The sequence below is a fragment of the Schistocerca nitens genome, chromosome 8, assembly GCF_023898315.1.
Source record: "Schistocerca nitens isolate TAMUIC-IGC-003100 chromosome 8, iqSchNite1.1, whole genome shotgun sequence".
In the NCBI taxonomy this organism is placed as follows: Eukaryota; Metazoa; Arthropoda; class Insecta; order Orthoptera; family Acrididae; genus Schistocerca; species Schistocerca nitens.
This window is the reverse complement of record NC_064621.1, coordinates 350,178,120-350,200,978: the sequence shown is the minus strand read 5'-3', so window position 1 is coordinate 350,200,978 and position 22,859 is coordinate 350,178,120. Positions and strand designations below refer to the sequence as shown.

The 22,859-nt window shown below is 39.3% G+C and overlaps 1 protein-coding gene across 2 annotated transcripts in view; it reads left to right on the top strand.

The window, feature by feature from the left end:
• LOC126198971 (juvenile hormone esterase-like) overlaps positions 1-22,859 on the top strand; it is a 214,940-nt gene that overhangs the window by 150,505 nt on the left and 41,576 nt on the right. The window contains exons 5-7 of one of the 2 annotated variants that reach the window (XM_049935629.1): positions 921-1,141; positions 19,541-19,706; positions 21,785-21,963. In XM_049935629.1, coding sequence (XP_049791586.1) covers positions 921-1,141; positions 19,541-19,706; positions 21,785-21,963 — 566 coding nt within the window. The remainder of the gene's footprint in view (positions 1-920; positions 1,142-19,540; positions 19,707-21,784; positions 21,964-22,859) is intronic. The other variant, XM_049935631.1, reaches the window with a different exon arrangement.

Below are 22,859 nucleotides of genomic sequence, written 5' to 3'. Positions count from 1 at the left end.
GTCCAATTTTGCTTGAAAGTAATCCACAGAATCGTTGTTGCTTCAAAAAGTGGGCGTGTTAGGAAGGTCGCGTCACAGATTTAATTATTTTTCGGGCATTCGGGTGCGATTTCAGCATTGGAACTTTGGGAACTTACTGTCCATGAGTTCTAATAATAAATAAAAAATAAACTGAAAACTGAATTTCATGTACGTCCCCCTCAACGCGACGCTATCGCAATCTATAACGACAACGAGTAGGAGCGTCGCTTCTGATTGAGCTAGTAGGCTCTTGAACTTCTCCTTCTTAACTATATTTCACTACATCCTCAAAGACATCAAAACTGTTATTTCTATTAAATATAAAACACAATCTTTTGCATTAAATGAGCAATTACAATCAATGCTATAAAATAAGTGACTCATGTTATGACAAGACGTTTTCGTTACGACATCCAGAAAATTTTTTGAAAACAGCATTAGCCCCTCCTCACTCAACATGAACTGCCATATCGAGTAAACTGGGTTTGGAGTGTGGACACCGCAGCTGGACTCGTATAGGGCCTAGACGTGCAGTAGATCATACCCCTTCTGATCAGTCTGATTTAGGCTATTGACGATTTCCCTAAATCATTTGTGGTTAATGCTGGGGTGGGTGCCTTCACTAACACCCACTTCCTCTTACATCAAGAGATTTGTGCTCCGTCTCTATTTTTAAATTTCGGACAAATTAGAGTATGTTCCTATTTTCCGAGGGAGGCCGATCTCAAGAGACTGTTGTTCTCAAAAGGTAGGTATCTGTTCTGATATAATAGCCTGACAAACACAGTCTAGCCCTTTAAAAATGTTCCGAGCAGTTAATACAGAGCAGTATAGTATTACCTTAATTCGTTACTGTTTCATTGTGGGAGTGTTCTATCTTTGGTGAAATTTCTCTGCAGGACTCTTCAGTGGAGTGAGCATGGAGAGTGGGGTAGCAACGACATCCTGGGCGCTGACAGACAAACCCCGCGAGAGGGCGTACCGGATGGCGGAGGCGCTCGGCTTCCAGGCGCAGGGCGATAACCACACTGACGACGACGACGCGCGGCTGGCTGCCTTCCTTCGCACCGCCAACTACAGTGACCTCACCGATGACGACTCTATCGCACTCACGGATTTCGTAAGTGAATTGTTTCCTAGTGCAAAACATGGATACCATTTTAATCAGCAAATTGCTGTAGAACCATATATTCGAAACAAACACACAATTAATAAATACACTGTTAGTTACAGTTATAATTAATTACTTTTCCCATAGATCAAAATCACGACAGACTTGTAATGTGCAGCATGTAAACAGAACTAATATAAATTACTACACCAAGAAGAAGTGCAGATGATAAATGGGTATTCATTGGACAAATATATTATACTAGAACTGACATGTGATTACATTTTCACGCTATTTGGATGCATAGATCCTGAGAAATCAGTACCCAGAACAACCGACTCTGGCCGTAATAACGGCCTTGATACGTCTGGGCATTGAGTCAAACACAGCTTGGATGGCGTGTACAGGTACAGCTGCCCATGCAGCTTCAACACGATACCACAGTTCATCAAGAGTAGTGACTGGCGTATTGTGACGAGCCAGTTGCTCGGCCACCATTGGCCAGACGTTTTCAATTGGTGAGAGATCTGGAGAATGTGCTGGCCAGGGCGGCAGTAGAACATTTTCGGTTCCAGAAAGGCCCATACAGGACCTGCAACATGCGGTCGTGCATTATCCTGCTGAAATGTAGGGTTTCGCAGGGATCGAATGAAGGGTAGAGCCATGGGTCATAACACATCTGAAATGTAACGTCCACTGTTCAAAGTGCCGTCAATGCGAACAAGAGGTGACAGAGACGTGTAACGAGTGGCACCCCATACCATCACGCCGGGTAATACTCCAGTATGGCGATGACGAATAAACGCATCCAATGTGCGTTCACCGCGATGTCGCCAAACACAGATGCTACCATCATGATGCTGTAAACAGAACCTGGATTCATCCGAAAAAATGACGTTTTGCCATTCGTGCGCCCAGGTTCGTCGTTGAGTAAATTATGTAAGGAGTGACACCGGGTGGTAGTCATTGACATCTGACGAGTCACTCTTTTTATAGAGAGGCCTAACAATGGCGTATTTCACTCTTTCTGGGCAAATACCCTGAGTTAATAATGCATTAAATGACATTACATACTAAAGAGACACAACAGTTTAGTGTCTTATTGGAAATAGTGCCCTCCCGCCAATGCGAACTTTTCCTATTTACATTCACCTTTATCTTCCTTATTTAATATGGATGTGTGAGATTAATTCTCATTTCACAAAATTTCCTCTGTATTGCTTCTTCAGTCTACTATTATTTTTCTCTTCTGAACTATTTGCACCATTTTCTCATCTATTTTTAAAAAGTAATAATTAAAAATATCTGCTATACATATCCTTCCTTTTATAGTGCTCTCTCTTTTAACAATACTCCACACCGCTGACAGTCGTTTACCTCCAGATAGGCATGCGTCTCTTTAACTTCTGCTAGCTGAATGATGCATTACCTCCAAGGATGCTGCTATCTTCAGCAACACCGGTAGGTAAATTTTATGTATCCTCATTATAAATGGTTAAAAGCAAGTCCAGATTACTTTTCCTGCTAGAATCCTTCAGGAATTGATCTCTTCTTTCTGTCTGACAGAAGGTACAGTAATTCATCAACATTTTTTCATGATAACTTCACAAGTAACTAGTGGAGACCTGCATACTGTCATAAAAGTAAACATTACATTTCCCAGTAGTAACTCACAACCACATGATTTTATATCCTGATAGATACAGAACTTACTTATCTCTATATTTTTGTGTTTACATCCTTTTCTTACGAATCCGACAACTCCTCCTTTATCCATATGGTATCTGCATGAGTATACAGTTACCTCATAATCACTTACTATTGTAATTTCCATCCCTCTAGTTATATGGTGTTCAGACAGGCAAATGACAAGAATTCCTTTCCAACTATTACAATCTTGTAAACAAATTAACAAGACAATTACTTTATTTTTTACCCCCTAATATTGTGATGAAGCACATTGAGTTCACTTTTCCCTCAGTTATTACAAGACGAACTGGTAGTTTCTGTCAATTTAATTCCCTTTAATGCTTTGTGTCTAAATTTTGTTCTGACGTAAATTCAGTGTCGCACTTGACCACAGGAATATGCCTCTGCGTACTGGAGGGCACCCTTGTGTTTTCTGCTAATAGATCTACTAATTTATTCTTACTCTTCCCATTCAGATGTAAACCATGATAAGAATCTACCCATCTTCAACTACTGGAACAGCATCAGTACAAGATTTTTCACCCATCCGAAGGACTCCTCTCATCTTTACGACCGCTCACCTTATGGCAAACCCAGGGCTGGCCATGGCACCAGAGAACCTCCACAGAACCCGCGTTTGTCGCTGTTAGCTGCTCCTGTTTCGTCCAGGTCACCCTTAATACAGTTTTTTTTGTTTTTTTGTTTTTAGCCAGACTCTTTCGAGCTCCCCCAGCTAACAACATCTGGTCTTCTTTGTTGACATCCTTACACATTTGTCCCAAATTTTCTGTTGCCTGTACAATACTAGCACTTGGTTTCACAAAACTTGTGATCTGGTACTCAGAACATAATTTTTCCTGTAGCTGCTGTTTTACATCCCTCGCACGATTGCTACTTGTGTTTCACGTAACTTATCTGTAATTTTCTTAACGTTATTCTGCTCTACCCTACATTTCACAACATCGGTATGAGGTTCTCCCTTCTCTAATTCGGTAGCAAGAGAAATCTATTGCTTAGCAGCATTTCGAAATTTCCCCTGCTCACCCTCTCCTTACCACCTCTTCCAGCACCCCTTCTCTTTTTCCCTTCAGCTGTTGTAACTCAAATCTTACCACCTTTTCCAGCACCCCTTCTCTTTTTCCGTTCAGCTGTTGTAACTCAAATTTCCGTTTTTCTAACTCTGCCTGACCGACGCAAATTCTCGCCCCCTGTTCCTCGATTTTCCGGCTTTCCTGGCATGACATACAGTTCCATGGAAGAGACCCACTGATCACTCCATTCTCTCCCCCACTGCAACCACCCCAATGAAACTTTAACATACAATTTTCGCAAAACACTCACTGTTTACATAATCACACATGGCTGATCGATTTTACCGCTAAACAGATTGAAGCAAATGTAATAGAAATTTATGTTACATTTTTCATAAGGTTGATGCACCTAAATGCAGACCTAAAATTACGACTAGGCACACTAAGAAAATATACTTTTTATGCTCTTTTGCCTTATTTCACACGGTACTAACACTGACACTAATGTAATTACACTTATATGTACAGCAACAAGAAACACTTAAAAGTAACTTCCAATCTCTTATTTAAGTAATTATGTACGAGAGAAGAACTCCCAACTAACTAACTGTAACACCCCACCCGTCACTTATCTGGTTTTGGCGTGTGTTCTCCACAGCTAATTGACTAACAGATCTACAGAGAGTGCAAAACTGCCGCAATATCGGATAACACAAAAAAAAGTAATAAGGCCCTGTGACTCCTGATTGAACTGTGGTGGCAGTGTTGACATTAATTGATTCAGAATTGATCACTTTTAATTAAAAAGGGGTGCACATTGGTGTTATATTCAGCCATTGAACACCAGATGCAAATGTCGAACATAAAATTGATTAAGAAAGTGACTTGGGATTTCAACAACTTGATTGAAAACAGATGCAGTCGATTAGCACAAATTTATTTTAACTCCCGACCTTCAATCATCACATTACAAGACTCTCCTATCAGGCAGTGGTAATAAATTGCGTTTGTGAGGAGTTAAGTGCAATAAGTCAAAAGTAATTCCTATCGACTGACCCAGGCGTAATGCGAAGTGCGAGAAGAATTCTACAATACACGGCCCATGAAACCCTCGAGGAAACTTTGCTGACATGATCCAACAAATTAATCAGTGGCCTGAGCGGGCGCAATATCACCAAATACAGCGTGGCAGAGGGGCGTCATTGTGCGGACGTCGGCCGACCTCGTGGTGTTGCAAGGCTGCCTTCGTCTATTCACTCCTAGCTATCTTGCTTAGCACATAGCTGAACCAAAACTTCCTATCTCCAAGCTCAATCATTCCATTTGCTAAGTCCTAAACTGCAGAGATGCTCACTTTTTCTCAGACAAGCTGAGTAAAGAACGCCACGTCCACACTCTAGGCAAGCTGGGAATGGAAGACCACTACAGGGACTTCTCCCAGTCCGCTCTTCGCCTCTGTTTCCCCTCCAGCAAAATCACTCACGCCAACTGCAGCGCAAGTCGTGTTAATAATGCGTCACTTCCCAGCGCCGACCAATGCCTGCTCTGGGAAGTGAACAAATTCCCACAAAATTTCCCTTCGTCTCAACTTCTGCTATTTAGCTCCTCCCAGGCCACCCATCAAGGTTAGCGTCTGCACAAAACACCAATTTTTCCGGAATTCTGACTCCCAGGAGAGTACTTCAAATTCCTTGGTCCTATGTTCCCATCGGAGGCCGGCGTATTTCATTCTGTCGCTCTTCACCTGATTTACTTCAGACTCTGCGGACCGTGAATTCAGCGTGAAGTTGCTATAGTCGCTAACACGCATATTTTGGCCTCTATTGACTGCTCCACCTTATCTTTGTGTGGCTTACTCGCATGTTTCACTGAAAACGGGATGACAGACATTTATCAACAGGCGTACAAGTTCTCCGTCTGCTTCCCGGTCCACCAGCATGGGGTCAACCACCCACTCACTGTCACTCATCTTAAGGCAGCTGGAGGCCGCGCCCCGTTACTGCTTTCTCAGAGCTTGAGCCGCCCTAAGCTGCCTATTGTTACTTCCCTTTGCCGCTCCCCAGCCAGCCACGGTCAACTCGAATACTTCCCTGGGATAAACTAGCCTCCAGTAAATCGATGCGTTTCCAGAAAGTTTTCATCTCATGTGAATTACTTTAAAACCATCGCCCGACATTAATTATTCCAATACGTCCATACTATAGCCTCTACTAGATGCATTGTGCCTTGTCAGTCATTTTTGTTCAGCTCAACGTGAGTTAAGTGATCTTTAATGACTTCATGTAAGGGGCATAGCTCTTGCCATCTTACATAACTTAGCTGTTACATGGAGACCTGTGTTTCAGTATTTGAGTGACAAATTAGATTAAAGCTTCAGATACATAATACTATTGCGCTGCAAACAAAAACATGCATTTTAATGAATCCCACAACCACAAGACTGAGAGCTCAACCTAAGACACATAAACCTCAAGTTTCATTGAGGCCTATTATTAATTCTAACAGTACACCTGCCTCCAAAGTCTCTCATCTGCTTAATGAAAGTCTGAAGCAGTACTATACTTTTGATAAGTCACACTCAGATAAGAACACAAAATTAAAGATATTGAAATTCCTGCTGGTGCCAGGTTTGCCATGTTAGTTGTAACTAACCATTTCCAAACGTGCCAACTGAAAACTTAGTACAACATAAAAAATTGTTAATTGCAGAAATATCAGAAATCAAGGACATATTGAAGCTAATATTGTCAAACAATTACTTTACGTTTAATGCAAAAGTGTACCAGCAGAAAGAGAGTCTTGCCATGGGCAGTAGTATATCAAGTTTTCCGGCTGATATCTTCCTCAGCATCTGGAAATTAAGTTATGTAAAGAAAACAAAAGACTCAAAAGGAAAATAATATTTTACCAGAGATATGTTGATGATACCTTGCTGCTCTTTGATGGAACAAAAGAGAAGATTGAAGAGCTACTACCATTATTCAGATCTTTCTGCAAAAGCACTGACTACAGATAAATTCATCTTCGATCTTGCCATATACAATAACATCTTTGAAGAGTTAACAAAAGAGTTTATGGAAATGTACCTCTTGAGTGAAGTGATATGCATTAACAGGATGAAGAAACCAATGTATGATGGTGTTAAAAAGTTAAAAACGCTTTTCTTGAATTATGTGGTAAGTTTACACTGTTTCGCACATTTTTCGTATTTGATTTCCGAAATTCATAACATAATAAACCTTTTCAGCAGAGGAACGCGCATTTCACCTCGTTCAAGAGCAAAAATAAATCTTGTACTAAGACAACTTACGCCTGAGGATGGTCCCAAGGCGTCCAAAATGCATCGTGCAGTTAATAAAACACAAAAATTTTTGAGTGAAGACATTTTTTAATTCATACTTGTAGTGTAAAGAAAGGCTTTATAACCATTTAACCCGTAATATTGTGCAGTTTAATTATCTATTGTCCTTAACATTGTTTATTATGTAAAGTGTAGTTTCAAAGATAAGAAACAAGTTAGATGCAGGTGATTGCATCTTCGCCTATAATATTTGGTTACCTAAGAGTATTGAATAGACTTGGGAAGAAGAGGAGTTTGTGGCACAAGTTGACAAGAAGAAGGGACCGGTTGGTAGGACATGTTCTGAGGCATCAAGGGATCACCAATTTAGCATTGGAGGGCAGTGTGGAGGTTAAAAATCGTGGAGGGTGACCAAGAGATGAATACACTAAGCAGATTCAGAAGGATGTAGGTTGCAGTAAGTACTGGGAGATGAAGAAGCTTGCACAGGATAGAGTAGCATGGAGAGCTGCATCAAACCAGTCTCAGGACTGTAGACCACAACAACAAGAACCAATGTCCCTTCTAGATGCAAGCCAGCTGTTTCCTGAAGATGGCCTAATAAGACGAAAACTAGTTCGAAATAAACAGAATCATGTTGAGCAAAAAGAATGTGCTTGTATTTAACATTAAATATGGCTTTGTTCTACCAAAAAGTATCGCAAGAATCCATAAATAACATAATACACTGAATTCATCTGTTTTAAATTTGCATTAATAAATATCATTTGGCCAGCAAAAGTGCCTGATCTAACATGTTTCATTAAAACAAGCTGCGGGTTTTCATCTAAGGATTTGCCCTGACTGTTTTCCCAGAAACTTAACACTTCGCCTATCTATTTCTTGTATTTCATTGTTTGGATACACAACTGTAATGACTTGAGAAGTTCTATGAGTATTATTGAATTGGTACATGCTCAAGTTAGCTGTAATCTATTTGTTTTGAACGATCTGTCAATGCTTTCAAATATTTAATTAACTGTCTCTTCAGTAAGAGGACTGGCCAACGTTTTATCCCTATACTTTTCGTTTAACTCGGCTTCTTCACTTTCTGTTTTAGCTTATTTGCCGCTTCTCGTTATTCCCATCTCTTTTCTTTCGATTTGTTTGTATTTATTTTTACTAGCAATCCACCATGATCCATTCTTTGTATATGTTCAGTCAAATTTCTCCTATTTTACTCTGACTTTTCTTTTAAACTGCAAATGTTTAACTCATTTCTGTTATCAATATTTTTCATTCTGATTATTTCACGTTTCTTGACACTTCTTAGAAAGCTCTTCTCCATATTTGATTATGCATTTCTTAGTACTTGTTCACCCTCCATGACTCACTTCCATAAAATAGTATCACTAGGGAAACAGTCTTATAACACTTTAATATTGTAGGTTTCCCTAGGTTTGAGAGTTTTATTAAAAAGCTGCTGATTGTTCTGCAAATTTTACTAAGTGTACTAACTTTATTTTGTATGTTGCTTCGTCATAATACTAAATATTTGAAATGTTTGATTTGTCCTATTATTTTAGTTTAATGACAAATTTTAATCTATGATGGGAACTTTCCTATAAAAGCTATAGTTCTGGTTTTCTGCACAAGAATTTATAAATTATATTTGTAACAAATGTTATTCAATTAATGAACAGCTAGCTGCAGTACATTTTCTTCCCTTGAAACAAGTGTAAGGTAGTCAGCGTAAACAATTGGTTTTAATACTGATATGTCAGTCAGCTATGCCACAGTGTTTAAGTATTCAATAGAATGAAAGATACACCAAATTCGATCTCACTTCTTTTGTTTGTATGGATTAAGTCTTTTAGTTTCCGACTAAAACCTACACACACAATATATTTTTGGACTGGATCTGAACTGTGTAGCGTTGCTCTTGGGGGACGAAAATAAAAAGAATTGTTACCTTTTTCTAATGTCGAAAAAAGGTGAATATTTTTGGTGGGCCACTTGGCAACAGAATCAGGGATTTATTATGCTATTATAATAACATACGTTGACCATTAAATACCTGAATAAGAGCAGCATATTGATATATATATTTGAGATCGCTCGGAAGAAACATTATCATTTCTGTGCATTTTTATAGTCGCGATGTAGTCATACCCGGATCAACACTAAGGGACCAGAAGATTTATAGACTTTAAAAGAAATGCAACACTACACCAAAAAAAATTGGTTCAGAAATAATAGGAAAACGATAATGTTCCTTCTGCCTCATGCTGCGTTCGGCCCATCAGCGTGATCGTAATTTCTGGTGATGAAGTAACACAAACAATAATTATCATTCAGAAAGGAGATGGAATCATCAAGGTTAATTTACGAAAATAAGCACACTTATCTTTAACACACTTTTTTTTTAATGCTACGTACCTTTTCATATTAAATTACAATAGATGACCATTGTGGTTAAATACTTTATACATAACAGTCAAAATGTCCTCTTGATGCTGTCTGTTCGATATCAGTTACAAGAAACTACATGTTTTCTGATTGAAAAAAATAACAATTAGCATATTCACTCAATATTTTCACATAAAATATAAAATACAGTTGCGGAACGCAGCAAGTCCGCGTCCGCCTCTCATGGAATACAAACAGTAAAAGGTGAGGCGCCAAAAGCCTCATTTGTCTTGAAACAACAGAATTCTTTTTTACACCATTAATCAATACATGTACATAGAGATTTACTGGCACCGCGCAAGAACGGCAAAGATAAAGACTAATAGATTCTGTCGCTGCTATGCGATGGTTCATTTCTTTTACTTTACAATTGTTCGATAACTTTAGGCCTTCAGGCGTTTACTATTGTGCGTATATTAATGTTTGTGAGGCGAAAATTACTAATATTACACTGCCTCCCATGAGGAGGGAAGGAATACCGAAGGTATTACTTTCATCCTCATGCCCATTGGAATATTTGTAATTTTCGGGTGTAACATACAGGTTATTAAAAAATTTCATTTCACATTCATTCCATAATAATAGAATTAACGCTTCAATTTGTAATTACTGACGGTGGATCATTGTGAATTTGTTCTGTGTGTCTATCAGTGTTTGCATGGATTCAGTCTTTCTTGATGATTCTCAAAATTAAGGCTATAAGTACACATATTTACAAAATTTATAAGGAAATAGAGTCACACATCAATTTTCATCGTTGCAAAAGTAATTTGACTATCACAACTGGTACACAACTTTCTGTTTTGACTGTATTCATTATATTGTCATCGTCTTGTCGATTGATTGCCTTGTCCGTTGTCGCACTTAATTATACATTTATTTTCGTCGCACATACACTATTTATGATAGACTTGGATTGCAGAGCGGCCAGTGGTGATGGCTTCGACAAGGAAGTCCATATCTTTCACTTTCAGGGCTCGAGTGTGGCTCTCCGAATTATTTCACATATGAAACAGATAAAATATCTTATATTAGAATATCTTACAAAACTAATTTTTTATACATGTGGGATGGGATATAGGAAGGATCGGATCCTTTGACGTATTTTCGTGTGCTTATTTTCATTCGTATCGTGACCTCTCGTTAAAGTTTACATTTCAACATTGTTTAGAGGTGACCTTGTGACTTTTCTCTGTGTACAATCAGTCATTATACTAATTACGTTAACTTCTCTTTCTTAGAGTCTCTCGGAAGGTTTATGATACATACAAAATCTTTTCAGTACTGGGTGTGAATGTTTTTGCTACAGAATGTAGCGCACAGCAACCGTGTTGGCGGTTGAACGTTTACATTATTTCGTCACGTGGTGGCTGTCAGCCTCCACTGTTGCGAGCAGTCTTGAAATTCAGTCTGTGCGCGCGCACGTGACCGGAGCTTTCTTGCAGAGCGTTGATTTCGCGCTTGAGGTGCCGTGCGTCGCTTTTGTTCGGCGGATCGTGGCTTTGTGGTTTCTTAGATTGCTGGAGGGAGCTTCTGCCACCGAAACTGCCTCACATCACTTCCTGTCCACTATCCAGTTACGGATTCACAGGTAAGTGGTAGCTACCGCTGCAGCTGCATGTGTGGAATGACACTGATTATTACACACTGCACACATCAATGAATTTTTCACACATATGGTGCAGTAGAATACTGCCACTGAAAATCGTCGAACTTTAAAACTTCACTTGCACTGTGGTGAGCGTCTGCGTGAACGATGTATTAAAAGAAATTCTCGCTTCATAACATCACACGGTGTTTACAATTTGATTTACATACTAATATTTACAAGAGTTCATTTAAATCGAGAAATAATGTAATTGACCACTTTGAATAAAAACAATTGTTTCTTAATTAGTCTTTTTTTTTTAATTTATGCCTACGGTCACAGGTAGGCTATTATAAGTCCTTTTTCTTTGACCAAATTCATTCCAATCTCCTTTACAAATTAATTTAATTCATAGTAATCTTTATCACGCTTGCTTATTCATTTTGTAGGCCCAATAAATTAGTGCTCATCTTATTTAGTGACTTGTGAGGGGAGCTTCATTTATGTCAAAGTTTTTTTTTTATGTGCTTGTCTTTAAATAAAGTTCGAGGACAGATTTGAAAATAGCAATTCCGCCTCGGGATTTCGTGTAGGAATACAAACAGTCGAAAAAGAAAAATGGGCAAAGCGGGCCTACTCGCGGATCGTCGACAGAATTTAAATTACTCCTCAACCAGGTCGAAAATTTAATTTACATTGCGCATTACAAAAGCAATATGCGCGTCGCGAACCTACTCATTTTTATACGTAGTGCCTCACTTCCTAAGCACACGTGCATCTTTACAAGTTGATCCTGAGGAGCGGATAGGATCAATGATCTTAAAGGATTTGCACTTAGGTAAGGGATTCAATAATCACATAATCACAGAGAAAACAATAAATATTGCAGTGCGCACTTAAAATAAAATCTATCACTTCTAGCATTTATATCTAATATGTATCTTGCTGCAGCTTGCTTACTACTCTTTGCTCATTTCTTAGACTAAGTCAAGTTTATGCATTACGCATTTGGGTATTAATTATCATTTGTATATATAAGCCTCTCACTAGAGTGTTGTTGTTTGCTGCTGTCGCGACCTGTGAAGCTTGGGCGAGATCCTTATTCTATTTGCTACTAGCTTGTGAATTTGCAGTATCGCTAATGCTCAATAGTACCGTGAAGTTGGCATAATAAATCATGTTACTCATATGTTCTTTTACTCAGCTTGTTTATAGTCTGAACTCATCTTACTTTGCGTTATATAATAAAATTCCTTTTTATTCCATCACGCTTAGGGTTAACGTCAGGCCTTTTTAGAACAATTGCACTGCGTTATCAATTTGTTCATGCTTAATCCTAGGTATCTGTTTACTTCAAAGAGATGTTATTTCATCGCTGGCACAGCACTGTGCTGGAAGTTACAAGTTAAATCTACCGACTGTTTTGCGCTAACAGGTGGTGCCTTATTTACGTCACATTTGAAAATAGGGAATAACCTCATGGAATCGAATCTTCTCTCACAACTTTCCTCTTTTGTCTGGACGTTTAAGTATTTCCTTTTAAAACAGGTCATTAACTTGTCCTCGATTAAATTTCACTTACTAATACTAAGCACATATAATCATCATTTTCATATTACTATTTAGTGAGAGAAGTGCATTATTCGCTCCTTCCTGCTCATTCTCAAATTACTGTTTAGCGAGAGAAGTGCATTATTCGCTCCTTCCTCTTTCCTCATTTTAGTACCTCGGGGCTAATTAATACCTCTCGAGTACATCATTTTTTTTTACATACTAATTTATAACTAAAATTGAAAATCGCCTCTAGGACATGTCCTCCTGTTTACATAAAAATTATTCATGTAAATACTTGTCTACAACTTATTCTATATTTTATTTTCCAGACGTGTTGTTTTAATACATAGGTTCCCTTTTAGCACCGGTTAACGTCAGTAGTCAGTTCAGTTCCGTTCTTGTTACTCATTGGTTAATCCTGATCTCCAATACCTTAGAATTTTCTTACAGCTTAAATTAACTTAATTCCTGGCGTTATAAAATTTTCTTAAATCATGATGGTGGAACAATCCTTTGATTTTATTCGTGGCAGGGTCAGATAACAAATAGCAACCAATGTGTGGTTTCCTCATTATCACAAAGGGACCTTCATAAATGTGTTGCCACTTACGATTCTTCTTTAACAACAGGGATGGTTTAAAGTGAGTCCTGACTAATACCTCTTCTCCTTCTTTGAAATCTATAACTCTGTTTACCTTCTTATCAAATGCCTTTTTTCGGAGGTTAGCATACGTTGTCAATGATATGAGAGCTTGCCTGATTTTTGCGTCTAGGTCCAATTCGTTGTCTTGTAACTTTGGAAGGGGGTCTATCCATTCAAACCTGCAGCATCCTCTAGGAGGCTCAAAGGTGCTGCTTTTAATTTTCCGCTCGACGCTTACTTTCCTGCTGATTTATATTTCTTAAAGTTTCTTCCGTCTGGAACTGGTGTTCGTTTTGTGGTACGAACTCGGTTGGAAATGGATCTTGTTGTCCTGGCGTATTCGCTTGCACATAATAAATTTGCGTATTATGCGGGCGTTTAGGCTTCAGACTTCCCGAAGGTCCGTTCGCTTGTTGCGTGAAGTGTATATTTTGTGGCTGAAAGGTATTTTGCTGTGGCTTGTGTTGATTGTAACCGTTACTGAAAGGTGTACATTGGTCTCCACCTTGATTATGCCATTTATTTCTTTTCCACTGACGATTTGAATCGTAAGACTGATCGTTTTGATAATTACCGTTGATCGGTTGCGTGTTTCCATATTGCTGGGGCTGTGTGTTGTAATGTGCATTTTCGTACCGAGGTGGTGAATTATATATTGGATTGTATCTCTGGCCGTTATTGTACTTATTTTTGTATTTGCTGTTGAAGTACGTAGTGTGTTTATTTTTGAAACCGTTGTGGGGTTGGTACTGGCTGTCGCTGTGACGCGCTTTCGCTCGGCCACCATTGTTGCCTGCATATTCTGTATTGTGCTGGCCGCCTGCACTGAAGTGAGCGTTGCCAACATCAACTCTAGCGTCCTCGTAAATCAGATCTAACGAGTCTAACACAGATAGGAAAGTGTCCGTATCGTCCTCAGACACGTTTACTAACTTTTCTCTGATCGCAATCGGTAGCTTAGTTTTTAGAATCATAATAACGTCTTTGGCGGTGATCGGCGAATCCCAGAACTTGATTTTCGCTAAATACTTTTCAAAATATCTTCTCAAACTACCGCGCTTACTGTTAAAAACTTCGGCGTTGTAAACCTCTTTTCTCAGGCGCTGCTGCACACCAGAACTCCAGAATTTAGCTAAAAACATCTGTTCAAACTCTTTGTAACTTTTACAAGAGTCGACCATTTCGGTTCCCCATAAGGCAGCATCGCCTACGATAAATCCACTAACGAACTGAATTCGCTGGCGGTCACTCCAGCTACTCGGGAAAATTCCTGAAAAATTTCGGAGGAACACTATAGGATGAATTTCTCTTTTCTGTGGGTGAAAGGTCGGAAAAATACGATGTTTGATCACGCTTTCCTCCTGCATCAAACTGACAAAAGTGGGTGGGCTGGTACTCTGGTTAACTTGTGCTTCTATAGAACTATGAGCTTGAGCATTATCAAATGGTGAACGGTAATGTACCTGCTGTTGTTCATTACATCGTGGTGAATTATTCCACTCTCCTGACACGGAAGGTGGGGAATTTTCAACTTGACATTTTAGTGTACGAACTTCATCAACTATCTGTTGACGCCATTCAGGTAAATCTTGAGCTAACGTTCGTCTTATCTGGCCTAATTCTGACATCACCGTGTCTCCTGTTTTTCCAGGGGCTGCCAATATTTCAAAGGTCACGTTTTTGACCGTTTCCCTGAGTTCGTTCTTGACCTTGTTTTCTATGAATCCGTCTTTGTTTTTAATCCACTCTTGGTAGTGGTCGGACAATGCTTCAGCATGTGCCTTAACAGTATTCTTTATTTGATCCTCTACATTAAGAGTCTCAATCTGTTTGGAAAGATCATCAACAACATTCTCGATCGTGTCAACTGCGGTTTTAACTCCTTTGACCTCATCAGAGATTGCAGTATAATCTTCTTTTAAGGTCGCAGCTTGTTTTTGATATTCCATCACTTTTGAATTTATTTCTCCCTTGGCTGCTTCGATTTTCTTATCTAACCGTTTTGAAATATCCTCTATTTTTGACTCTACTTGTGTGTCAATTTCTAGCCTCATGGTCGTGATCTGACTACTGATTTGGCTTTGGACATTACCCAACAGGGTATTTAAATCAGCTGTTATGTCTGCCTTTAGTTCGGCCTTTACCGAATTTAACCGTGTATTTAGGTCATTTATCTCCGTTTGCAGATCTGTTTTTACTGAATTTATGTCTGTTTTTACAGAATTTATGTCTGTTTTTACTGAATTTATTTCTGTTTTTACCGAATTTATTTCTGTTTTTACCGCTTTTACTGAGTTACACAGATTTGTAAGGACCTGATTTTTATTATGCCGTCTTTCGGCCTTCTCTTTTTCTTCGCGGGCCTTTTCATCTAATTTTTCCTGCTTTTCACGTTCCTGTCTTAGCGCTTCTCTCTGTCTTTGACTTTCGAACTTGCGTTCCATTATTGCTTCGATCATTGCAGCCAAGTCATTTTTTTCAAAAGCGGGAATAGTTTGCACACTAGGACCAGCTTCAAAAACTTCGGTCGAGGCTGTTTCTGCCTCCGCTCGTGTACCTGTCGCGCGTGATCGTAATGGATAGTGAGGTCCATTCGCATCACCGCTGTCGTCTGGTTTTGTTTGTGTCCGCTGTTTACCGTCAGCCATGTTCATGAATTATTTGTCAAACGTCAAAATGCTACAGATATTGTTTGTCACTGCCGTCAGTCGTTTGTCTGTGACGTAGTGCTATGGCTTACTGGGACCTAAGATGAAATTTAAACTCTGGGTAACAACTGACGTTCATGTACGCCAAGAAGACAAGATGGTTCCTACTAATTACAAACAAATGAATTATCACACGTTTTACCAGTTTTGAGCGTATTTATCCGCCATATCGTAATTTTTTTATGCACTGACAACAATGATACACTTTCACTGAATTTAACTACATAAGAATGGACTATGGACAAATTGAAATAAAGCTGTTTCAAGGCAAGGAAAGACAGGTTTACGTTCTGATCAACTCGAAAGATGCTACGTCACTACGAAAGCTTGGCTACTGCGTATAAAAATTTGACTTACTATGGCTGTCTTGATGATGAACGGCTGGATACTCGCGTTTTTTGGTAATTTCGTCAATCGTTCTTCTGAATTAATTAAAAGGTTTTCCCACTTCTCTTTCTCGGTTGAATTGCACCCACATGAAAAAATGAAACAATTATTAGAACAAGCACTGAAAAATTTTTAAACACATACATGAAATGATTTTTTGATCAAGTCCCTGTTCGGGCGCCAAGTGTAGCGTTGCTCTTGGGGGACGCAAATAAAAAGAATTGTTACCTTTTTCTAATGTCGAAAAAAGGTGAATATTTTTGGTGGGCCACTTGGCAACAGAATCAGGGATTTATTATGCTATTATAATAACATACGTTGACCATTAAATACCTGAATAAGAGCAGCATATTGATATATATATTTGAGATCGCTCGGAAGAAACATTATCATTTCTGTGCATTTTTATAGTCGCGATGTAGTCATACCCGGATCAACACTAAGGGACCAGAAGATTTATAGACTTTAAAAGAAATGCAACACTACACCAAAAAAAATTGGTTCAGAAATAATAGGAAAACGATAATGTTCCTTCTGCCTCATGCTGCGTTCGGCCCATCAGCGTGATCGTAATTTCTGGTGATGAAGTAACACAAACAATAATTATCATTCAGAAAGGAGATGGAATCATCAAGGTTAATTTACGAAAATAAGCACACTTATCTTTAACACACGTTTTTTTTAATGCTACGTACCTTTTCATATTAAATTACAATAGATGACCATTGTGGTTAAATACTTTATACATAACAGTCAAAATGTCCTCTTGATGCTGTCTGTTCGATATCAGTTACAAGAAACTACATGTTTTCTGATTGAAAAAAATAACAATTAGCATATTCACTCAATATTTTCACATAAAATATAAAATACAGTTGCGGAACGCAGCAAGTCCGCGTCCGCCTCTCATGGAATACAAACAGTAAAAGGTGAGGCGCCAAAAGCCTCATTTGTCTTGAAACAACAGAATTCTTTTTTACACCATTAATCAATACATGTACATAGAGATTTACTGGCACCGCGCAAGAACGGCAAAGATAAAGACTAATAGATTCTGTCGCTGCTATGCGATGGTTCATTTCTTTTACTTTACAATTGTTCGATAACTTTAGGCCTTCAGGCGTTTACTATTGTGCGTATATTAATGTTTGTGAGGCGAAAATTACTAATATTACAACTGCTGACATAAGATTTCAGAAATATCGTTTATAATTCATTATATACCATAGATAATTCTTAAAAAATTATCGAAAGTCTTCTCAAATTTTAAAAATACTGTGATCCTTGGCTAAACTCTCTTTGTTTTTCAGTAACGTGTCGTTAAATTAAAATAGTGTGACGAGTTAAATGTACTTCACAGACTATCACTTGGTCGTCAGTAAGTGAATATTCAGTTGTTGCTTTCACTCTGCTGTCAATAATTCCAAATTATATCAAACTGTTTTTCTCCTCTTATTCGTACGATGGTGTTAGATTTGTCTTCTTCCAGTTCTAAAGGATATTCTTTTGCTTCCAACACATATAAAAACATGTAGCAGTCTAAAATAAAGCAGCATTCCTCATGCATAATTAACACTGAATTAAATCAGTCCTTACCATTTGCTTTCTGGCACTTATAGGCGCGATCATTTATTTTATATTAATACCATCCATTCATTTTAGCTTATATACTTTCGACAGACTGTAAAATTTTATGTTTTTATCTAGTCCTTTTCCTAATGTTGTTTAATTTAGCTGTCTTCCTTTCTGACAGGTCCAATGCTTTATGTTTCACAATCCCATGCTTGTATCCCTGGCAAAAAGTATACAATTTGCGTCTTTTGACAATACTAGTGGAAGATATACGCTTCATATTAGAAACAACAGAGGAACCAAATCAGAAACAATGGAGCACTACATCTGCTTACTTAGAATTTTGATTACAAAACATCTCGTAGTATAATCTGGAATATCCCGTTCAGTACGAGATTAGGAGTAAATGCTAACCAATGAATATTGGTCATTCTGAAAAATGATATCTTTCTTGTAGTTTCTTATAATAACACGGTATCCTACATAACGTGTTTGCTTTCTCATTACTTTAGAAAGTTTTCTGTTTCAGGTGATACTGTTGCAGTACACCACATAACGTGATAAAAATGATACTGAATAACTTCGCAAATATAACAAAACTGATGTCGTAACGAAATAAATACTTTTGCAATAAAACAACAAAGACTGTAATCAATTAATATAATCTGCGAATGTAACTGCAATCTCTGTACCTTTTGCAAAACGATCGCTTTTTCTTCCCTTTTGTTTCTTCGTAGTGTTAGATGCCATTTTGTGACGATGCACGAAAACGTGTAAAGTTTCATTTAATATGTAGCCTAAATATAATCAAATATTACTTAAAAGTGTTGTAAAGTTTTATATGTACCAACTCCTATATTCATGAAGCTCCAATATCAACGTTTTTATGCATATTTTATAGGGGAATGTTGGTGCAGAGGTCAGCGCCATTGTTCTATATGATAACGGCCCAGAGTCGTAATATTTGTCTTAATATTTGCTAATTTTGACAAATAAAAACAAATGTAAACTTAGGAGAACTCTCTTGATTAGCGATTCTTCCTTTGATACAGTAAATGTAATCAGTTTTTCCAATATTCAATCAAATTTGAGTAAAATGACTTCAGTAAATTGTTTTGATTCCTGCTTAACGGAAACTACGAGAACCCCCTTAACGTTACCATTTCACCAAAGTAAATCAAATAACTAATAAAATTCAACTGCAGTAATAATTGCAGACATTCTGTCAGTTGGTGGTGTCTTTTAATACAAAAACATCGTGTCGGGCACTAACTGCGAGAAGTACCACAACTAAGTCACTGGCGTAAATAATTTTCCAGTTGTGAAGCGGCCAGAATAACACTAACTTCAACGTTTCGAAACATATAAATAACAACACATAAAAGAACCACCACAATACCTCGTATACAGTTATGCCGAACCGCTCTTATTTAGACCCATGAGTAGTTAATATCTTTGATTCTAAGAACATTGCGCCCCTTGTTCAGGAGAAGCGCTGTCCACTGCCGCTGGCGTTCCTGCCCGTCGTGGAACCGCCGTCGGACTCAGCGGTGATCGTCGAGCCTCCAGTGGACGTTCTCAAGGCAGGCAGCTACAACCAGGTGCCCATCATGCTGGGCGTCACTTCCGGAGAAGGGGCCGTCGTACTCATGTGTAAGTAAAAAGACTGTCAATTCTCTGGCTCCACTTCCTCTGCTTGTATCAGACATGATTCCTTGCATTTTTTATAAAGCTACAGTCAGACTCTACGTCTATACATTGTACTGTGGCGTGGGGATTCTCCTGCCTCCTTTGACATTCTGCATCGAGTTCAGATTATTTTGCTACGTTTTGGCTCAATTACTTGATTTATAAAAAAGTACGATTATTGCACACTCCGGAAGAACTTACACTCTGATTTATTTGTCCGAGAATAGTGCTCGTTTCAGTTTCAGACTGCATTAGTTGACAAATTTGTCGGTGGAGCGTGTAAAATCCCAAACTTATTGATTGACAGTCGTAGGACAGGTCCTCACACTTTACCTTTATTCTGTTTGTTGAGGCTGATTACCTTTGGCTGTGATGACTCTTTCTGTAGTATTGCATGAATTAACAAGACAAGTACACTACTGGCCATTAAAATTCCTACACCAAGAAAAAATGCAGATGATGAATGGGTATTCATTGGACAAATATGTTATACTAGAACTGACATGTGATTACATTTTCACGCAATTTGGGTGCATAGATCCTGAGAAATCAGTACCAAGAACAACCGACTCTGGCCGTAATAACGGCCTTGATACGCCTGGGCATTGAGTCAAACAGAGCTTCGATGCCGTGTACAGGTACAGCTGCCCGTGCAGCTTCAACACGATACCACAGTTCATCAAGAGTAGTGACTGGCGAATTGTGACGAGCCAGTTGCTCGGCCACCACTGACCAGACGTTTTCAATTGGTGAGAGATCTGGAGAATGTGCTGGCCAGGGCAGCAGTCGAACATTTTCTGTATCCAGAAAGGCCCGTACAGGACCTGCAACATGCGGTCGTTCATTATCCTGCTGAAATGTATGGTTTCGCAGGGATCGAATGAAGGGTAGAGCCACGGGTTGTAACACATCTGAAATGTAACGTCCACTGTTCAAAGTGCCGTCAATGCGAACAAGAGGTGACCGAGACGTGTAACCAATGGCATCCCATACCGTCACGCCAGGTGATACGCCAGTATGGCGATGACGAATACATGCTTCCAATGTGCGTTCGCCGTGATGTCGCCAAACACGGATGAGACCATCATGATGCTGTAAACAGAACCTGGATTCATCCGAAAAAATGACGTTTTGCCATTCGTGCACCCAGGTTCGTCGTTGAGTAAGAGTGTCAAGAGTAACTGCAGCCATGGTCTCCGAGCTGATAGTCCATGCTGCTGCAAACGTCGTCGAACTGTTCGTGCAGATGATTCTTGTCTTGCGAACGTCCCCATATGTTGACTCAGGGATCGAGACGTGGCTGCTCGATCCATTACAGCCATGCGGATAAGATGCCTGTCATCTCGACTGCTAGTGATACGAGGCCGTTGAGATCCAGCACGGCGTTCCGTATTACCCTCCTGAAACCAACGATTCCATATTCTGCTAACAGTCATTGGATCTCGACCAACGCGAGCAGCAATGTCGCGATACGATAAACCGCAATAGCGATAGGCTACAATCCGACCCTTATCAAAGTCGGAAACGTGATGGTACGCATTTCTCGTCCTTACACGAGCCATCACAACAATGTTTCAGCAGACATCGCCGGTCAACTGCTGTTTGTGTATGAGAAATCGGTTGGAAACTTTCTTCATGTCAGCACGTTGTAGGTGTCGCCATCGGCGACAACTTTGTGTGAATGCTCTGAAAAGCTAATCATTTGCATATCACAGCATCTTCTTCCTGTCGGTTAAATTTCTCGTCTGTAGCACGTCATCTTCGTGGTGTAGCAATTTTAATGGCCAGTTGTGTAAAAGGATAAACGCAAAATACCAGATGCCATTACACACTTAATTTCTACAAACTTTCCAGAAAACGTCGAGGCCAACCTGTCAGTTTAACGTTGGTAGGTGTGGATTTTCAATCAAACACACTATAGAAATCAGAAACTGCTTATCGCAGAGTGCTGTAGAAGCTGTTAGACACACGTTGCGTAGGCATGTAGCGCCATTATTCACACAAAAGCGGGCTCTTTGTAGAAAAGTGTTCGTATGTTCCAGTGTCCAGTCTGCTAACACAAGCGGGGATCGCCGACATGAAGGAGAACTTCACGGCGCTGGTCGGCTCCCAGCTGCCGCTGCCCACGGAGGAACAGCGGACTCGTGCGGCTGAACAACTGGAGCAATTCTACTTTGGGGACGAGGGCTTCTCTATGGGCCAGATGCAAGCTGTTATTGATGTAAGCATACGGCATTCGCAGCTCCACTGTGGCAGGGAAACACTGCGAAACTGTTTTGAGATAGCTTCAGCCTGAGTTCCGTATCATTCGACAAACGTGAAGGATCCGAGCCGATTTAAGAAGCATTCTTGGTTTGCACACTTGGAAGAGCGGTTTTCTGAACAACAAGTTGAGGTTTTTGATTCTGACAAAGAGATGTGTGTAGGCCTCCTCATGAGGCTCTGCTAAATTTGTTCCTGATGACGTGTGAGAGGTGGTGGAAGAGAGGAGATCGTGTAACCATTAAATGTGTTTTAGTGAGAGAGCCCTTCACGGGTGGCTGATTGTAACAGCCTAGCCGTACACTTGAGGGCTGTAGTTGAAGATGTACTACGTCAGGCACACCTTGGAGTTTTTCTATAGCACTACAATGCGTCTTCTAAAGACGTCCCTCTCGCTGCAGAATATAACACTCGGTTGCAGTTACGTTTATGAAATGGGACTGTAGCTATTACGATTATGAAAAAATGCAAGAATATTGTTCAGAGAAGAGTCCCAAATTTTGTTACAACGGATACGATTTTTTTGAATGCTCTACTTTTTGAAACAAATTTAAATGTTACACATGAGGCATTACAAATCTCATTCGTATAAATCATTACTGGACATTCGTGAATAATAATGATGTCGACCATAGATTCGGCACTAACTGCTGTGTCTAGACAAGACAGTCTAGACACAAGGGAGGTAGCGGAAAGGGCACGCGTCAACTCAAGCCGTCTTGCGTTAAGTCTGAAACAGGATACGTGATGAAAGCTATAAAGAAAAGAACGGAGCTTCTCGTATACTTAACTTTAATTCTTTGTGGTACATTTCTCTTGATAATACAAGTGAGACTCTCTCCAGATATGGTTAAT